Genomic DNA, 21,178 nt, shown 5'->3' with positions numbered 1-21,178 from the left:
CCTTTAATAAACCATTAAAGCCTACAGGCTTGTGTCAGTGAGAGTACTTAGGAGAACTGGTTTCATCTTAATCCATTCTTCCCAGTCAGTCATTCTACTGTTACTTTTCATAGCACCAGAGTCTTGTGGCTGACTCCCTGAAATTTTAGGGAGCTCGGAGCCTGTAAAAGATGGGAGTAGCCTAAAGGCCTGCAGCTCCACTGAGGCTGTTTAGGTCCGGCTATTAATTCAGAGTGGTGGCAGATACCAAAGTAAAGGTCCTATATGCCCTGTAGAACATGTGCCTGAGAAATGCTAAATTTAAGCTGGTTGTGGACACACTCTGAAACCTTGTACTTGACATGTCTTTATTCACAGTTAACTGCACCTTGCTATCTGCAGAGTTTCTATGGGCCTAAGATAAGTGGGAACAATAAGAACCATTAAGAAATCAGTAGCAATGACTGTTTGGATAGTTGCAACAGCCTAAGAGCCATGGTTGTGTAGAAAAATCGAAGAACATGCATCACTGACTCTCCATGGGTTTGACACTGTGAGACAGGAGTGTGCTGGAAAACACAAAACCCAACTTGCAGGAACCTATGTTGGCTGAGGGACCTGCAAGTCATATATCTCATCTAGGAAATACCACTACATAAAGCAAATAAACTTCAGTGTCATTAAAGGCAGAAGCTTAATTTCATTAAGGCTGCAATCCTACCCTGTGCTGGAACAGGCAAGCCAAGAGGCTTGCTCTGTATCCAGAGCAGGACAGGGGCCAGAATTGGCTCAGCCAGAGGCAAGGGGAAACTTTTCTCCTGAGGTGGTGCAAGTCTGAGGAGAGTGTAGCAGCTTCAAGCCGCTCTGAACTCCCCGGGAACGGGGGTTGGAATCCGACATAACTGCCGGATCCCAGTCCCACCTCCCGCCTGCCCACCCCTGGGGCTGCCCACTGCCCGTCCAGGAACACCTCCCTCCCGCCTCCTCCCTGTGCACCCCAGAGCCTTGCGTGGGCTGAGCTGGGCCAGCACAAGAGACTTGCGCCAGCCCAAGTGCAGCTTAAGATTACGCTGCATGTAAATACACAGTCAGGAAACACTATTGGATCAAAGTCTTGTTTTTGGGAAATCAGTAGACATTTCTCTCTAATTTCAACACTGCAAAACAAGGGTACAATTTAGGAGGCTGGAATGTCTTTCTCCATGCAATAGATCCTCAAGAATATACATATCAGCCTGTAAAATACATAAATTCATGAGGTCTAAGCTATCACAACTATGAATCTATGAAGTCTCCTTGTCTTTAATTAAGCTACATGAAATTTCCACAAGTCTTCCACATTAAAGTTAATGAAGCTAGATAAAATCCATCCTACCTACAACACTGGTATTCTTTTTCAAAACCCAAATTTTAAATCATTCTAGGATTTTAGATGTTAAAAAAGTACTACAGATCATTTGGTTTTGACTATCTATAAGCATCACTCTTTCTTTCTTTTTTATTTCAGATGGGTCTTATGTGTCTGTTCCATCCCCTCTAGGGAAGATTAAAAGCATGACGAAAGGTATTCTTAATGACTAAAGAAGCCTGTGTTTATATCTCCTTACAGTGTTATAACAGCTGGACCAAATTCTTGCAAAATAAGTCTCAGATATTTAAGCTTCTTCCCATCCTCAAAGTGTTTCACAGATACTTCTAAATTGATGGGCCGATAGGTGTATCCTAGTGTGTTGCCATTTTGGATGTGATCTTTCATATGCAGTCTGATCCTCAAGCAAGGGTTGCCAATCTTTTTCTGTCAAGACTTCAGTGCTTTTAACAGCTTGCATGATATGAAGCCCTTTCAGATGTAAAGCTGTCCCCCACATATAATTTCCTGGAATAGTTCCCAGAAGAAGTTTAACCTGCCAAATATCTGCCTGCCAGGTATCTCGTAAGGCATCACAGCTTTGCCAAAAAAAGAATTGGCAACTCTAAACTGCACTTATATGTCAAGATTCAGAATTGGCAATACCACCCTGCCTACTTTAGCCAGGTCTAGTCTCAACAATTAACAGGGAACAGCTCAAGTACTTGCTTATCATTTATTGTTCTGCAAATAGTGACTGTTAAGTTTTCACCTTGTTGTCTTTTATTTAAGAAAATTCAGGATTTATGACTGAGGAACTTTCTTTAAAACAGCTGGTTGTTAATTATGTTGTAGCTAAATACTATGTGTATTTACCCAGATATAAGCTCTAATGTGTTCGGTGGGGTTTGCTTTCAAATATAGTATGCATTGAATTTCAGCATATTAAATTGCATAAAAACTGTAACAGGCTTTTTATTCAAAGAGAACATTGTGTATTATTATAATTAGAGTTACTGTGGTATGAAGGTACTTGCCTACTTCTTGCAACCCTACAAGGTGATTTCAGGCACGCATGCAAGATGACATACAAAGGAACGGGGTTGGCTTGTTTTCTTGTTGGAAATGAAATGGGATGATAGGAATTACAAAAATAAGTACTATCAGATTTGAATTAACTTTCATCCCAAAAAAAGTTTGTCACAAAAATTAATTGTGCTGTTGAATTATAATAACTGAACTGGGTATTGATGGTTTTTGTGACACTCTTCATGAATTTTTGTCTCAAATACTAGCTGTGAGAGCATCAAGAGTGTCTATCCTACCCATGTAATCAGTGAGCATATTCAAATGTTCTGTTCAGGAATGTTTTGATAAACCTGTTAGAGCAGATCAACAAGTTAGACTGCGAATTTCCATTGCATATCAAATCCAATTCCAATTGAACAGTAGATTGGAACGACAATAAAAACACAGCCGCGCTAGCCACTGTTAGAAGGATGGGAGAAGGAACTAATTCCTTGTATAAAGGATTTTCTGCAACCATTACTTGATCCAGATAGAATATGCATATGGAATGGTGTTCTTTAGTGATAAGCTTTTAAAGCCAAAAGCTCTAAGGCAATCAGAGAATGTTGCAAATTGTATTTATTTTGGGTGTTTATTGTTGGGTACTGAAACAAATAAGTACCAGTCAACCAATTTTTAGTAGAAAATTCAGCCATTAACGTGTGTGTGTGTGTGTTTTGTTAAATTTGGTGATTTTGTCCTGAGAGCGAGATTGTATTTTGCAATTTTTCTTTTACAGAAAAGGCAGATGTTCTCCTCCTCCGTGCAGGTTTGCCATCCCATTTCCACCTCCAGCTTTCAGAAATTGAGTTCCATGAAATTATTGGCTCAGGTAAAAGGAAGTGTAAAATGTATCCATTTATAAACAAGAGGTTTTGCGTGTTGCTCTGTGCTTATTTTATTTAATTTATTTTAGGGTCATTTGGAAAAGTATATAAAGGAAGATGCAGAAATAAAATTGTGGCAATCAAACGGTAAGGATCGACAGAAGCTTCTATTAGTTAAGAACTTTTTAAAAAATTAAATTTGTGAGGTTACTTTTGATGTGTGGCTTGTTTCTTATGCTTCTTATTAGTTACCGAGCCAACACCTACTGCTCGAAATCGGATGTTGACATGTTTTGCCGTGAAGTTTCTATCCTGTGCCGACTCAATCACCCTTGTGTCATTCAATTTGTTGGTGCTTGCCTAGATGACCCAAGTCAATTTGCCATAGTCACACAATACATTTCTGGAGGATCTCTCTTTTCTCTGCTACATGAACAGAAAAGGTAAACTGACTTGCAACTATGGATTACCCTTGAGTAAATAATTCAGAGTTTCAGAACTCTATTGGCACAGATATGCTTATGGAGAAAAACCAACTAGGTTCAAATCTTGGTTTCAGTCTTACAATATTGCCACAGAGCAGTGTTGTTCCAGTCAGATGCATATGCTAGAAGCGTTACAGACACTTTCACTCAATACCATTCACATATATTACCAGTTTCCCTGAGTGTGTTGATCAGGTTGCAGGAACCTTGGAGTCATCCTGAAACCATAGTTTCCAGAAAAGGAGGACACAAACAAGTATTTCACCCTAGATGTGATAATCTTCTCCCCATCCCCATTGCCTGAAAAGAGGCTGACAAATCTGTACATGTTTTACACCCCAATCCTGAACTGCCCAGAGTGCGGGGCTGCCCCAGTGCTGAAAATGGCTACCGTGGCATCCAGCACACCCCAGGCAGCCGCCTCCTTGAGAGAAGGAGACTTTTGTCCTCTTCCCCCCCCCCCCGAGTAAGGAAAGCAGCTCCACAATGGGGCTATTCAATTCTATGGCAGCTCAAGAGCTGCTGCAGAATCTAAGAGTTCCGTGTTGGGTCGCATGGGCTGACAAAGAGCTCAGAATCCGGTGGAGCTGAGCTTTACCAGTCCAGCCCTCCTCTCACCTTACTCCCTCTCCTTGGAATGCTCCTCTCCCCCCTCCCCGCTCTCCCCACCTCCCCCTGCCCCAGAATACCTCCTCCCCATCCTCTCCCTGCCGCAGAACGCCTCCTCCCTGCCTCCCCCATGCCCCCATACCTCTCCACCGCCCCACAGTTCAGGTGAGTGCAGAGCAGCAGAGCACTGGCTTTCTACCAGTGCTAGCCCAGCAAACATGCTTTACGATACATTTACGACAGTGTGCACCAGCGGTAAACTGGCACACAGAGCTCAGGATTGGGCTCTTCGTCTGGTTAGAAAGAACAGGACTAAGCTTGCCATATTAATTTGAATTGCCCTACTGTAATAGTTGTCATAGCAGTTGCAGTAAAAGGGTTTTATGATACAAGTGAAGGTAAATCATGAAGGACATTTCTCTATGAAAATATTCTGTGAGGTTACCCAGTTCTCCATATTTTCCTGCTCAGTTCTTTTCAGTTCTCTTACAACCAAAAAAGGAGGAGAGGCTAGGGATGGGCACAGTTGAGGCTTGTGAGATCTACCTTTAACAGATCCACCAACTAGAGCCAGGTGCAACATGGTGGTTTATGGGGCAACAGAGTGCCTCCGACCATATGCTCAGACCAGAATTATTTTATTATTTTCATAGCCTCAATGTGAGGGAAGAGGGAGCTTTTGTTGTCTCTACCGTTAAACAATTGGGAATCAGAAATCCTTACTGCTGTGCTTTAAAACAACAAAAATTAGATCAGACTCTGCTGATATAACTTGTCCCTGCCCCTGGTGTATAGTATGACTAGAGGTTACATGGAGTTGGTTATCCAGATAATAGTGCATCTATAGTTGCTCTTCTGATCTTATGATGTACTGTAACTTAAGTTATATGGTAAAATAGATAGGAGACTGATACATTGGGGATCTTGCTTTAAGCACAGGGCTGGACTTTGTCATCCTCCATCTTTATGAATCTATAATGGTAGCAAATGCCCAGGTCAGCAGAACTTCCATTTACCATGTGGTTGGTAAGCCATGTGTGCAATAAAGACAGAGAACAATGCCCAAGGTGGCTTCAGCATGCCAGTTATGGTACCTGTTCCACTATCCGACAAATCTTTCTGGTCACTATTATAGAAGGATGAGGTGGACACAACAAATACTAGACATATTGTTAACTAATGAAGTTTTAATTCAAACTGAAGCTGAATCCCAAGTTGACATGGTGAGATCCTTTAAAAAAAAATTTCAACTATATTGAAACAATGAAAAAAATGCAACTTGATTGGCACATGACACAATGTCAAATTTGGTAACAATCAGAAAATTTTGCTAACTTCTGCCACATCTCTCTAATATGACTAATACTAATTTCTTGTCCTTGCAGAAATCTTGATTTGCAGTCAAAGTTAATCATTGCGGTCGATGTTGCTAAAGGTATGGAGTATCTTCACAATCTTACCCAGCCAATTATACATCGTGACCTGAACAGGTACATTTTTTTCTTCCAAGATTTATTTTAGAATCTGTATAGTTATAAAATAAATCCAAGATGGCCACCAGCTTCTACAACAGTGAATTTCTGAAATGAGAAAATTCAAGTGAAGATTGAGATGCTGAGTCTCTTTTGTCTCCCCAAAACGACTCTTGCGTTGCTGTCTCATTTTCAAACAAAAGGCAATTTGGTAACTGGATCAGGTAGCCTCAGATCTGATTTTACACTAAAATGAAACAAAATACTATACAATGGTCTGGAAGATAAACATTGGGTCACAACTTGCTCTCACAACCCAAACTTTCTCCTTAGGGCAATTGAGCCACAGCTCTGATTTCCATTTATTTAAATAAGCATATATGACTTCTGAGAATGCATACTGAAAGTAAACCTTGAAAGTCCCAAGATGAGGGGCTAAAGATTCTGTTTGGAGAGTTGGTTGTCTCCCTGCTGAGATCTCCATAAATCCTAGGGAAATGAAAGAATCTTCAAAGCAACTGTCGGGAGACTGACAACCCAATCCTGAGCTTCCCACTGCTTGGGCTGCAATGCCACCAAAATGGCTACTACTGCATCCCAAGGGGCTGGGAAACACCATCAGGGTTACTCAGAGTAGGGGAGTGTATGCTTCCTTATCCTGTGTAAGCCCCAGAGCCCCCCGATGGATCTCCTCAGATCTGTGCCCGCTATTGAGCAGGGACAGATTCGAGGAGACCCATGTTGGGTCTCCCCGGCTGGGAGGGAAGTCAGGATGTTGCGGCAGGGTCTACCACCATCTCCACCCCCTCCTGCCATGCTCCCTTCCCCACCACACCTTCCCTTCTCCCCCTGCCCCAACATACCTCTCTATTGCCCAACACTTGCTGCCGGCCCAGCCAACTCCAGTGTTGGCTTGGTGCAGACTTTCACAGGTGTGCCTAGAGCACATTTGCGACAGTGCACACAGGTGCTGGGCCAATACATGTCGCTCAGGATTCTCTAACAGAATCCTCTAACAATGAGTTACAGCCCAATCCTGAGCTGTCCAGAGCTACGGGACCCAGCGGCTCCACAAAGAGCTCCCGCCAGATCCAGAGCCTACCGCACTACTGCGGGAGGCTCCTCGGGAGAAGGGGACGTTCGTCCCCTCCCCCTGAGTAAGGGAAGCAGTCCCATAATGGGACTACTCACTTTAGCGGCGACTGTTTGGTCTAAAGTGAGCCTAAATAATCAAGCCTAAATGCAGCCTAAATAATCACGTACCAACTACCCAGTTTCTCAGTGTACATGACTAGAAAGAGAAGGAAGAGAGAAGAGGGAATACAATAGGCAAGTGGTTCCCAAAATTTCCCCTGCTGCAACCTGCCTTGTTCTGATGCTCCTGGTGATGCAGGGAGAAGCACCAGAGGCGTCTTCCAAGCTGGTGACCCACTCTGTTGGCCTCTGTGGGATTCAGAATGGCCCTCAGAAGCATCTGGAAACAATGTCTGGTTTTGCTCCCAAACCAGAAGTTGTCCCCCCAAACCAGCAGTTGCTTCCAGATGCTTTGTGGGCCATTCTGAGTCTAATGGAGGCCAATAGAGTGGGTCACCAGCCTGGTGCAACAAAGAAGAGTCTCTGGTTCTTCCCAGTAATGCTTTGCAGCTGGCAGCATTTCTAGGCCAGCACCCCCGTTCCGGAATTGCTACAATTTGGAGCCAAATGGTCACACAAGTGGGCAGGAGGGCCCACTTGTGACTCACGACACATGGGCTTGGAACCCACCCATGGGTTGTAACCCACACTTTGGTTCTGCAATAGGTAGAATACAGTACCCACAAATAATAATACTTAGCATTTGTAAAGCATTTTCCAAGTGTGCAAAGCACTTCACATATATTTGATATTTGATGATGATCACATATATCTTGATGATGTCCTTGCAGCAAGTCTGTAAGGCAAGGAAATATTATTATGTCAGTTTTGCAGCTGGGGAGCAGAAGGACTGGTTTGCCTAAGGCCACCTACTTAATTCATGGCAGAGGCAGAATTCAAAAGAGGGAAGTCCTGATTTGCAGTTCAGTCTTGTAGACACTACTCCATGCCAGCTAGCAAAGGGAAACAAGACATGGCAATTCCAATACAGGCCTCTCAGGAGCATGAAGAGTAAAAGGCAGACTTGACCCTAGCTCTTGAGAGGTGCATTCCACCCTTGTATTGATTATTGGGAATCCCCTGTCTCTCTTCAAAACTTCATGGTCTTTGAAGACTTGTGGAATGGAGGTCTCATGTTTGCTACTGAGAACCTTTACAGATCCCTGGACATCTCACCCCATCCATGCAACTGGCAGGGACTGTGGTGGCTCTGACAACTCTCATGGGGGAGATGAGTCTTCTAGTCTATGAACCCAGCTCTTAACGTCAGTTGCTTTTTTTGTGAGTTTCATTGTAATAATTAATACCTAATTTGAAATACATCAACTGTCTGTCATGCTTGAGATAATTTTGGAAGTAATTTATTCATCCTGATTTATTAACTCAGTGGGAATGCAGGTGATCGTCATTAGAACATCCCCCTCCCCCCCTCCGACCTGCTTGGGTTATTTGTTTTATGTTGCAAAGAAGTTGTTTGGCAGTGGGGGAGGTTGTTTTGGGTTATTTGAACTTATAAAATAACAAAAATTGTTTTTAAAGGAATGGAGACTTTGTTTCTTGCTCTTGGTTGTTAACTCTTTCTGCAAAGTTTTCTTCATCCAAAGCATGTCCAAGCTAATACCTTTGATGAAAATGAAACACTCTTCTTTTTCTCTGTAAACTATTTTCCGAACTTTTTGTGGAAAAGTGGTATATACATTTCTTAACAATAATGAAGTAATTTTTTTCTCACTCTACCTCCATTTGAAGAAATTAAAAAGAGCCAACAGAATACAAATTGTAAAGCCTTTTGCACATTCAGAGCCCAATCCTATCTAATTTTCAGTGCCAGTGCAACTATGCCAGTGGGGCTTGCACTGCATCTTGTGGTGGGGCAGCTGTCCCTCTTAGGGTATGGGACTCCTTAGGGTATGGGAACATTTGTTCCCTTACCATGGGGCTGCATTGTGGCTGCACCAGTGCTGGAAAACTGGATAGGATTTTGGATAGCATCTCAGAGTGCTAAATATGCGTGATCAACTATGCTTTTTATCTCTGTCTTATCTCAGAGTTCAGGATAGCATTCATGGTTCCTCCAAGTTTATCCTTACAAGAGAAAGTGACAAATCTAAGATCACCCTGTGAGCTTCATGACTGAAATGTGAAAAACCCACATTTCCCAACTGGTCTCTAAGACTTTCCTAAACATATTTTCCTTGGACAATTTTCCTTGGGACTTATTTCTGAGTAGACATGCATAGGATTGGACTGTAATCACTACACCACACTGGCTACTACTGTTCATTGCTGTTTGTAGTAGTTCTAGTTGTTGTTTGTGTTGCTGTAGTTAAAAATTATTTGCAGAAAAAATTAAGGAACAAGAATTTTAGAAAACCAGAAGTGCCTTTCCAACACCTCCAGATGCAATTGGAAGGCACTCTAAGTCACGTCCAGAGGTCCTCTAATGGCCACTTCCCATGGATTCCATTAACCACAGGTTTTAGTATGAATTAGAGCTCATTAAAATTTATGTACATTTTTTGGCAACTCCCAGAGATTTTGATATATAAATGCAGATACAATGGCATGCAATGCTTACAGGCACACTAGTGGAAGCTTTCTGATAATGTGAACTTCAGTTGAAACTTGACTAATGGCTGCTACAGCTGGAGCAGGATCAGTGTCAGGAGACCCATATCTGCATTCCCAACTACTGCCTTTTGTACTAATTACAGTTCATTAATCAAATGAGGTGGAAAGCCTGTCATTAAGCTTTTGAATAACCATTTCTGAACAATTCAGTGCTGTGGATGAGGATCCCTGCACCTGACAAGCAGTGAACAGTAGGAATTGTGTTAAGTGTTTATTGCTGTATAAAATGATAAGAGATGCTGTTCACACAAATACTGGTGTCATATTTGTCTGTGGTCACTATTCCTGTATACTTTGCTACTTGTAAAAATACAAAAAACAAAACCTTACATAGTCTTTAAAGTATTCTTCAAAATACAAAATAAGCTTGATCTTTCCAGCTTCAGCTCCTTTGTTCAGAAGGAACGTGATTAAACAAATTGAGAATCCAAATTCTGCATACCCTATCAATTCATGACTTGGCGTGTACATTACTTTCCTAAAGTAACATTAGACAAAAGGAAGATGAAATATGAAGACAAGAGTATGTGGTTATGTCTTCCCTGCTACATTCTTCTCCCTTGACATGTATCCCCTAGGAATCCTAACAGTTCATTGTAGCACGATAGTCCTTTCTTGACACAGTGTTGGCTGTATCAGAAATATAGAGCTGTTTGATCTCCCCATGAAACAGATTCAAAGATATAAACCACATAACCTCTAATTTCCCAGTATGACCAGTTTCCACTTGTTGGGTCTATCCTGAATACATGAGTGACTCATGCTTGCGGATGTAAAAAGTAACACAGTTTAAATGGCAAAACGCATGCCAACATTGTCAACTTTGAATGGCGCATGCACATTCATTTATTACAGGCTTCCTGCAATAAATATGGAAGCAGGACCCCAGATCATTCCCAGTTACTGCTTCTGTACTGATGGTGGAGAAAAGAAGAGTTTATGGTAGCAACATCAGTGTATCTTTTTCACATCTAAGTTCAAAAATGATTTACAAAATGACTGTCAGCCTGGAGGAAAAAAAATCAGCTGAGAGGTGTTTTTTTTCTCAGCAATACTGTGAAAATACTCAGCAATACTCACCACTCTCAGCAATACTGCTGCATATTTCATCTATAGAAGTCCTTTGCCAATTTTGAAGCACTTCTAATCTATACCTCTTCTAAATTTGTTTCCTCTAGGTTTGGTCAAATCTGTGGTAAGCCCTGGAAAGCTAGATCCAAAAAGAAATGCATGGCTTATCCAAGCCACTGTATTTTCCCTGTCTCAGTCTAACTTTATATAAACAGCATTTTTTTCCTTTTCCTTAGACTTCTGGTACACCAGATGTTTTCAGTTCTATGTCAATTTGAATGTTTATCCCATTCTCTTTCTAAAAACATCTAAAGAGCAGTAAAAACAAACAGGAAGAAATAAAAGTTTTGGGGTTTTTTGTTTTTGCAGTTGTCTGCTTGAGTGAACCAGGAAAGTCGGGGCGGGGGGGGGGTTTGAAGTCTGAACAAGGACATCAAAAACCACGTTTTGAGATTAGAAATAAACATCTGGCAATAGCTGAGCTCTTTGTCTGAGGGGAGTCCAGGAATAGGGGCAAAAGATGGGGAGACAGTTTTAATACGAGAGAACCTGCAACAGGCTTGGTGGGGAAGAAAGCCCATGTGTTCCAAAGCAAGTGTCATGGAATTGATGTAGCATGGGAGAGAGTAGGACACAACAAACAGGAAAGGAAAACAAGTCTATGGAGGAACTGTATTGAGACAGTTATGAGAAGGGTATGCAGAGGTCTAGACCAGAGTGGGCAAATATTTTGGCAGGAGGCAGTGGCGTAGCTAGGTCATCTGACAATCGGGGCCCATAAATTTTTGTCACCCCCATACAACATGATTGATTATTTTTCACATTTTTATACATTGTCAGGGGCTGGGGAAAAAAGTTAATTTACATTTCAAATTTGAATAAATTTACATATATGAAACACTAGAGACAGAACTTATATGAATGAACGAATTTTACTGAGCTCATGTATAATACATATGACAACTGTAATATAGTCATGTGCAATCACATGAGATCTATGAACTGTTTGCCACACACCTCTTGCACAGTGAAAACATATAGACCAAGCCAGAAACACATGGAGACATAAGTTGTTCAGAAGCCATGGGGAGGGGTTTAATATAATGTCCAGGGAAAAACAGAAAACACATGGAAACTATAAAAGGCTTTGCCCTAACTTGATCTGCAGCTCGCGTTTGGTCATGACCAGCAATTGCAGGCCAATGTGAGCTTCAACAGTCTCTGATGGGCCAGAGGCCCACTGGAGACTGGGGACTCCTGCAGGTTGAATTGGGGGTCCTTGCGGGCTGCAAATGGCCCAGGGGCTGGGGTTTGCCCACCTCTGGTCTAGACAGTAGTTCACCTGGCCCAAGTTTACCCAGGAAGCTTCATAGCTGAGGGGGGATTTGAACCTGGATCTTCCAGGTCTAAGTCCACTTCCCAAACCAAGTAGTCCTGTAGGCCTAATACTTACTTATTTAATGTAATGGAGCTCTGTAGGAATGGGATAGGCACTTTTTGAATTTCCTCCTGTCAAATTATGGGAGGTTGAGACCAACCAACCATGTGGGACCCACTGGGTCAGAGGGTTGCATATAGGGGACGGTCCCTGCCCTCCATGCCCTTGAAACAGAATATTGGGAGCACCCAGCAGAGAAATTCTCTGGCTGCTTTAGATATCCTTTTAAAGGGATGGATCTCCTGAAAGTATCTTCAAATGCTCCAGTTTTAACCTAGACTAGTGAGTGGTTTTCACAGGAACTGAGGGATTGGGCATTCTTTCCATCTTTGAGACGCATGACTGCACAGGTTTCTCCCTAAATAAGAATAGGGGCAGAATATTTGATGAAGCTCTGGAAGCTTCAGAGATTGGCTCTGTGCCTGCATAGAAATCCACCACGTGTGTTACCACAGATGACTACTTAAAGGACGATATAAGCAACCTGTCCTTTCTCCCAGATTCAATTAAATTGACTTCCTACACACACACACACACACACACACACACACACACAGAGGAAAGGTGCTAACTTACCTACTTATGTTTCAGGTTAAGGAGCACGTTCAGTATGATCTAAGGAGGGGCACTCATGTTATAAAACCTGAAAGCCCATAAATATTGTTGCTGATTACAAACTTTTGACAAAACTGAATTTTTTTTTTTTCAAAACAATACAGCATGATTAAAGTGCTTTAATAAAAAAAAGGCTTTGTTTCAATCTCAGTGTTACTTTAAAGTGTAAAAGTTTGTGTCAGAACCTAGCTTTTTAGTGACTGGAGTCTCATTTGTGGGTCTAACGATCCGCAAAAGGTTGTAAGAACTGGCTGGGTGAGCCAGATGAAGGAGTCAATGGCAGCTCTGCCCTAATGGGGAACGGGTTCTGCAACTCCACTCTGTGTCTTTTATTTATATATATATATTCTCTCATAAAATCTTAAAATAGCAGTTGCCTTTCATTAAATCTATACTGTATTAAGGTTAGAAGAATCTTTTACTGACCCCATTTCTTTGGAGAAGAAAAACACATTTAATAGGCATTACCTGTCTGTTGCCCTGAAAGGCACAGTCTGGCAGGCCTGAAGAACTCCTGGATTTTGTAAAGGACAAGATTGATTACATGCGTCTTCTAATTCTTTCTTTTTTCGATTTTTTTTTCCTTTCCACTGTTTTCATAGAAATAATGGAAAAGGGTATTCTTGGCCACACTGTCTTGAGATGGGGATGGCCTTAAGAGCAAGCAATTTAGTACAGAATCTGATGAACTCTTTATTAACCTTGTCTGGGTTTCTGCTGAATTTTTTTTCCTCTTGTACTTCCTGAATGCCAGGCTTAAAGGGATACTTTTCTTCTACACATTTTTCAAAGCTTTAAGTACCATTGAAGCAACAATGGTCCAGAGTGCTTTCTTATTTGCTTGCTTTTCTATTGGCTGGGGTAGATTTCTTTTCTCCCTAGATGTTTGACTGAGTGCCCGAGTCTTATTATTATATATAATAATAAGAAAAAAGTAGATCATATAGCTCAAGTGAAAAGGTTCTAGGCTGACAGGAATCTCTTTAAAAGCAAACTCCTCTGTTTCTTTGAAAGAATTGACAAGGCAGGTTTCCAAACATTTTAGGGAGGGTGACCCATACTTAAGAGGTTAGAAGAAATTCTGTTTCTGAGGTGAATGGAACCACAGTCTCTCCAACAGTCAATGAGGTACTCCCCAGTACAACCAATTATAACTAGGGCTGCTCATCAGTTTGTCCAACATGTCAATTTGTACAGCTTCCCTCCTTTTTTCCCTCAGGCAAATGGGTCTCAAAGGTTAGTTTCAATTCATCATTGGGCTTTTGGGCTCCACCTATTTATTGCCAACCTCTGCTCCATTGGTGTTGGGACCCAGCCCAGTACCAGATTTGTTTTCCTCATTTTTCAAGGGTTAGCAGCTTCAGAAATCAGGACTCGCCTCAGAAATCTCAAGTTTTTGGATGCATCTGACCTGGCAACTCTTAATTATAATGCTTTTGTTCAGTGTTTACTTGCCTGCTAAGGACATGTGCAGACTCTGCAAATAATAAATTATGTCCAATGTAGAAATTTGTGAAAATGCTGGCTCTGGTATTAGATTGAAAGTAAGAATCAAGAAATTTACACAATGGGAAGACTATGTAAGGTGTGTTATCCCTCCCCCCATTAGCTTTCTGTATTTTCTTCTTGCATTTAAGTCACCCTGTGAGAATATCAGTGCAAGCCTTGGTGGTCTGAATATGCCACTGGTCTTATATGCGGCCAACTATTTTTAGCCTTCAGTATTCTGGAGAGGACCTCTGGGTATCTCTGCTTGATTAACATTTCCACTTCACAACTTAGGTCTCAAAATAATTCTGCTCATCGTGGTCAAACCATTTAAACATTGATGGACAATAAGAGGTGGGAGCTGAAACCAGATTCACTGGAAATGCGAAAAAATCATGGCAACATTACATGTTTATGATTATATTTATCAGTCTCTGGGTTTGGGTTTATGTGAAGCTGAAAATCTTGAAGGGTCTGATTTGTGGGAGTCCTGGTTGGGAGAGTTTAAGTTTTATCTGTCTGCTGAAAAATTTGTGTTCTTCACTTGACTGTTCTCTCTTGAAGACTGTTCTGTCTTGTAATATGGGTAATGCTAGGCTGTTTTATGGAGATCATCAATATTCTTTTCGCCTTCCCTTTAGCATGTATCCTGCTGCCAACTAGTTCATTTCTTTCTTTTCAAATACTTTTCTCTCCCTTAAATCCTCTAGATGCAGGCAGCATTGTTGATAAATATCAAAAGAGAATTGCTGTGTCTACATTAATACTTCCTTATGTTGTAATTTGCTATGTCTTTATGCAAGGGACACTTAATATAATATGATGATAACTAAACATTTTAAAGTGCCTTGATCTCTACAGTGTTGCGATGTGGCCAACAGGTGAAGCATCACTTTCTCAAACTTTAACCTTGTTTCACTTCTTAGAGCCCAATTCTAAGCTTCCCCAACACCCAGCAGTACAGCAGCGCTAAAATGGCCAGTGCTGTATCCTGTGGGGCCAGGGAAGGTGTCACAATCTCCTTGGGGTAATGGAACATTGGTTCCCTTACTCTGTGTTGAGCACAGCTGGTTCCCATGGATCTGCTTCATCTGCCCTGAGCTGATGAAGAATGATGGGCACCTGTTTCAGGCTCTGGAGGGGGGGATAGGATCTGGTGGCAACCTCTGCTGCCATCCCTACCCCCTCTTGGGAACTCCCTCCGCCCAGTTCCACCCCCTATTGTCCCTCTGCCTTCTCCCTGTCCTGTACAGTCTTCCCATCACTCGTCAGGGATACTCACTTCCTGGCAGTCCTCCTGGGTGTCCTTCCGGCACTGAAGTGCAGAACCGACTAGTTCTGGTATCTCCATCAATGTTTGGTCTCTCCTGCTGGCAGGAAAATATCTTATGGCACTTTTGCAACACCCACCACAGGTGCTTCAAGCACAGCACAGGCACTGGGCAGCACAGGATTCGAGTCCTTCTGGATTAGAAGTCCTAACCTAGGACTTCTAGGTTAAAGTCCTTCTAGGTTATAAAACTGTTTCAGAAACATATGTGTGTTTCTTGTGCTCTCTCTCTCACATGCTCTGTGCTGCAAAATAAGTGAATTTTAGTAGCTCTCCCACCGTAGGGCATTAATATTCTTTTCTTCCTAGATCCACTTTAATAACCAGTTCACTATGTTAAATTTGTCACACTTTAAAGCAACCTACAAATACAATATGATATTTTAATGAGGAAGATGTTTTCAGTGCATCTGTGCAGGTGATTCCAAATAGGTGCAGTTCTGATCCTTTTTCATTTACACACACACACACACAAATGAAAAAGGATCAGAATATAATGATCATATATTTGATACAGTATTTCTCAAACCCACCCACCCCCCCAAAAAATCAAATATACTTCCTTTTATCTTAAATCTCACAGCAATCCATTTTATTGAATGACATCTGATTCGAGAGGGAGAGAGAGAATGTCTCTCTGTCTACTTTCTCCACACCATGCATTGTTTTATAAACTTCTATCATGTCACTTTCTCATGTTAATGGCCTTGTGCTCTTCTGCACCTTTTCTGTCACTGCAGTACCATTTTGAGATGTGATGACCAGAACTATAACCAGTATTCCAACTGTGGCCACATCAGAGATTTGTACAAGGGCATCATTATATTGGCAGCTTTATTGTTGATCCCATTCCTAATGATCCCAAGCATGAAATCCACGGTTTTCACGGCTGCTGCACATCTGTTGAATGTTTCCATTGAGCTATCTAGCATAACCTCAAGATCCCTTTCCTGCTGAGACACGGCCAGGTCAGAACTTTCTCTCCAGTGTCATCTTAATGGCTCAGCTGCCTCCCTGGTTGATTCATTTAATGCTTTCAGCAATATACTCCTCAATTTTTTTCCCCACATCCCTTATTAACAGCTTACCTTTCTTTTGCCAGGGTTCATGTTCCCTTTTGCTCTCATTTAGACAAAGCTTCCATTTGAAGGAAGCTTTCTTCCCTTTTATTGCTTTCTTGACTCTGCTCATTAACCATGCTGACATCCTGTTGGACTTGCTGGGATCTTTTCTCATTTGTGGTTTGAATATGAAGCTTCATTTATATTATTGTGCTTTCAAATAATGTCCAAATATGCAGGAAAGATTTAATTCTCTTGTTTATCCCTTTCATCTTCCATTTTTTTTACTAGACCCCTTTCGAAATCAAAGGTGACTTTGATAGTGCTGTAGTTTACTGTGTGTATTCTTAGACCTCAACATCTGTCAAAATCCCACCTTGATGTTATTTATTTATTTAAAATACTTTCTACCCTGCCTTTCTACCAAGCTTAGGAGTGCTCGAGGTGGCTTACAAAATAAAACACCAATACCATTGTAAATGAAACAATACTAAAACATTAACATTAAAACACAATAGTCTCCAATGGATCACAATAAAATACCTTTCATAAAAAAGCTCCAGCCCCCAATATCTGTATTCAAAAGCTTCCCTAAATAGAAAGGTCTTTTTACCCCACTGCATCACAGAAAATTAACCAGCCACACAAAAACACATGAACCAATCTCCATGTTACCAGGTGTGCTCTAAAGTATGTGTAACATGCACACTTGGGGGAAATGGATTACATGTATCGGGATCATGTGCAGTGGCTCATCAAGGCACATCTTGAGGGACTGACATGAAACAAAGATAAGAATGTAGGTTCCACAAGGTATTACTTTTATTGTGAAGATAAATATACAATAAAAAGGAGGGGGCATAAAAAAAATGATGCAGTATACACAATGATGCAATATACACATACACTCACACACAGCTAAATCCTAAACCAGTAGTTCTCACATTTTTAATGTCAGGACCCACTTTTTAGAATCTATCAGGACCCAGTGATGTCATAACTGGAAGTGACATTATCAAGTAGTAAAATTTATCACAATCCTAGGCTGCTACCTACTCACACTTACCCAGGAGTGACTATCATTGTTAAAAGCATAGATGTTGTCGCCTGTTAAAAGTACAGAACTGTAACATTTCCCCAAATGCAGTCACATACCAGCCTAATATATTAAGAATAAAATATTGAGATGAATGGGGACCCACCTGAAATTGGCTTGCGACCCACCTAGTGAGTCCTGACCCACAGTTTGAGAAACACTGCCCTAAACATTAGCAGTTACTAGACAGACCAAAAGAGAAAAAAGCCCTAGCTCTGGAACTGGGTGGGAAATGTGTGATTTGCAAGTGCTCGCTCGGTCCACACAGCATCTCTTGGCTTGGCAAGAGATGTGCAAGCATCTCACAGCTTGGAATGGGGGCGCCTTATAAGCGGCACCCAATTTGGCCAAATTGGTTTAAAGCCAGCCTTGGCCCTGCAGAGAATTGGTGCTTAGAGACATTCCTCAGAACACCATGGTTAGTGTTGCATTGTGCTAATGTGGTGGTCTAAAGGATAATTGCAGTTCCCACTTATTGCTTTCTCTAGAAGGAATCAGCACCTATATTGAAATTTTCTCACTTTCTTCTTACCCAGTTGGTCTGTGTTTTTAAATATGTACAGCTGTGCTGAGCCATGGTTCCATTTGTGTTATAAGGCAAGCGTTATTTACAGTCTGATCATATTTCAGATACTCTTTTTCTTTTTTTCTTTATCATATAGTAATTCTTATGGCTCTGTCTGTGACTCTGAATAGATGACAAAGAGTAGTCTACAATGTGACTGTATTTCACTGAGTCTCAGCCTGACACACTACCATGGCAAGTTAAAATATGTTGCTCTTTGACTTTCATTCTCTTCCTGCAACCTCAGCCTTAAATCATTGCTAACAATAGAGGTGTAGCTGAGCAAACTGGACCCTGGGGGTTATATTTTCATAGGCAATAAATAGCATTTAGATTCCTGTCTTTCATAAAGGGCCAATGAAATGAGCTGCCCAAGGTCCAGCTATAAATATACTTCCTTATGAGTAGGAACAACTAAAGTTCATGCAATATAATTAGTCCAGGAGCAGGAAGGAGGGTGTCATGTTAGAGCGGGAATCATGTTAGTCTACAGATCCAATTTTACTTGTTACCTTTGTGGTTGCTGCTGCAAAACTATTTCCCTATTGGTTGGCTTCTATAATTCATTAGTGATGTGAACAAGTTCGTGACTACATAAATCTTCAAAATTCTGTTGATATTTTCCACTGCAAAGTCAGAAGCTCCAAAGGAGATATAGCACTGGGTTGGGAAATAAGCATGTGACCCAAGCAACCCACACAATTGGCACTTCTATGCCTTACCATGGGATATGTGACCAAGGGGAATTGGTTTTGAAGTGAAGATAATGTGTAAATTGGATCTGGAGGAGGAGGAGAAGGAAAAACCAACAAGATAAAGCAAGATGAACAAGCAATATCACCATTTCCACCTGCTGGTGCTTTTCAGATTGAACAGTAACCTATAGTTGGGGCATGAGTTTGAAGCTGAGATAGAGCCAGGAATCACCTGGGGACAGATCCAACACATCCAACACTTCTGCACAGGATTTGGAATTAGTACACCTTTCCCCTGCCCACACACACACAGCCCTGCTCCTCTCCTCAGACTCACAGACCAATCCTGTCCAGCAGGATTGGGCTAATAGGCAGAGTGAGTTATGACAGTTTTGGCATGCTTGCATCAACACAGTTGGCGGGGTCCTATAACCCAGTGGTACTCACCCTTTTTAGCCCAGGATCCACTTCTGAGAATGACAATCTGTCTGGGGCCCACCAGAAGTGATGTCAGCAACCTGGAAGTGATGTCATAGCCATAAATGACATCATCCAGCAGGAAGTGACATCACTTTGATGCCAAAGCTGGAAGTGATGTCATCAAGCAGGAAGCTCTTGCCTAGAAACTCAAACTGTAAATGACAAGAGACAGTATTCCAGCTCAGAAGCTTCTTCCAATTCTCCCTGCCCTCGCTACCATTGCTATCAAGCAAAAAATAAAACATCTGGAACAAAATATTTGTGTATTTATTTACTACTGTTTTTATTTCTGTCTTTATTTACAAAATCTCAAGCTACTTCTTGTATTGTGCTTCAAACTAACAAGCATTGATGTGGCTATTGATACTGTGCTCAGCATTAGCCAGAAACAAATGCACCCTACTCATGCACCTCAATACAAGAAGTAGCTTGAGCTTTTGTAAATAAAGAAAATAAAAACAGTAGTATCCCCCTAGAAGGAAGATAAGCAGGGACGCTTCCCCTCATCTCCCCCTAGCCTAACCACGTCTACTCAGAATTGACTCCCATTATTGGCAATGGAACTTACTCCCAGGTAAGAGAAGACAGAATTGCAGCCTAAGAGAGAAGTAAGAAGAGGGGAAGGGTGCACATCAGAGAAGCGGCTGGAGGAGTAGCACTCTCTCTGGGTGCTCCCCCCACATGCCAGGCTTGCCCTCCCTCCTCCCCCACTTCTGGCTGCTCTCTTGGTAGCCAGGCAACCAGGGATTCCCCCCCCTCACCCCAGCAAAGATATAAAGAGAGGACGTGCTAGTCAGGGCAGGAAAGGATTGCGGCTTCCAGGCGATTTCAGAGAGGGAGAGAAGTCATGATGCAGAGGATGAGAATGGCAGTGGGGTGGTGATGCTGCTTTCAAGCAGGCTCACAAGAGGGGAGATCTGCCTCTACTCACCCAAGCCCTGTGTTCAGGTCTCTGCCTACACTCTCCAGCTCAGTCCAGCTGCGGGGGTGGGGGTGGGGGTAGGGGTGGAGCTGCTCTGTCTTGCAACCCCAAGGCAGCCCATCCCGGCAAGGCAGCCAAGCCGACAGGGAGGGAGAGAGAAGCCTGGTGGGGAGAAGCTTGGCTGGCTCATCCACATCTCTCCCAGTCCTTCTTTGCCTGCAATCCAAGCCTGCACTCCGCAATTGGCCCCCCTGAGGGAAGCCTCCAAGTGCAGAGGGAGGTCCAGCTGAAAGGCAGCAGCACACTTTCTGGGTAAAAGCAGCACGCTGCTTTCTTTGCACATGCGCAAGCTGCTCTTAGTTACGTCTCAATGCTGAGATGCTCAGACTTTTCCCACTTCCAAAATGGCGCCACCTAGGTCCTTTGCCATCTTCCAATATGGCTGCCACCATCTTCTCACGACGCACCAGAAATCGGATCGCGACCCACCAAGTGGGTCCCTACCCACAGTTTGAGAACCACTGCTATAATCTATTGAATCTGCAGATAACTTTTGGAGATACCCACAAGAGAGTCATACAGGTCCAACCTTCCTATATACGGATTATTTATACACAGATTTGACTCAACACAAATGGCCACTGTAAATGAAAAGGAATGTGCTGATCCCTAGAGAAAGGGAAAAATGCAGACCTTTAAAATCACAATTTTTAAAACTGCTTTTTACTGTTGTAGAGAGACAGTCATGCAAGTGATTACAGGTATAACCTAATTATCCACAGGTTTTTCTGTCTCAACATGATGAGTAGTATCCTTTAAATTAAAGGAAAACAGTCCTTTAATAGTCTCATTAATGCAAGAGAG

The 21,178-nt window shown here is 42.0% G+C and overlaps 1 protein-coding gene across 1 annotated transcript in view; it reads left to right on the top strand.

Annotated features, from left to right (window-relative positions):
• The window catches only part of TNNI3K (TNNI3 interacting kinase), a 204,810-nt gene that overhangs the window by 80,009 nt on the left and 103,623 nt on the right, over nt 1-21,178 (top strand). Inside the window, exons 14-18 of the mRNA XM_066623520.1 lie at nt 1,487-1,543; nt 3,135-3,227; nt 3,312-3,369; nt 3,471-3,665; nt 5,702-5,806. Of these exons, the coding sequence (XP_066479617.1) occupies nt 1,487-1,543; nt 3,135-3,227; nt 3,312-3,369; nt 3,471-3,665; nt 5,702-5,806 (508 nt within the window). The remainder of the gene's footprint in view (nt 1-1,486; nt 1,544-3,134; nt 3,228-3,311; nt 3,370-3,470; nt 3,666-5,701; nt 5,807-21,178) is intronic.

The sequence above is a fragment of the Tiliqua scincoides genome, chromosome 4, assembly GCF_035046505.1.
Source record: "Tiliqua scincoides isolate rTilSci1 chromosome 4, rTilSci1.hap2, whole genome shotgun sequence".
In the NCBI taxonomy this organism is placed as follows: domain Eukaryota; kingdom Metazoa; phylum Chordata; class Lepidosauria; order Squamata; family Scincidae; genus Tiliqua; species Tiliqua scincoides.
Note: the sequence above shows the minus strand (reverse complement) of the source record. Positions and strands in the feature narration are given on the sequence as shown.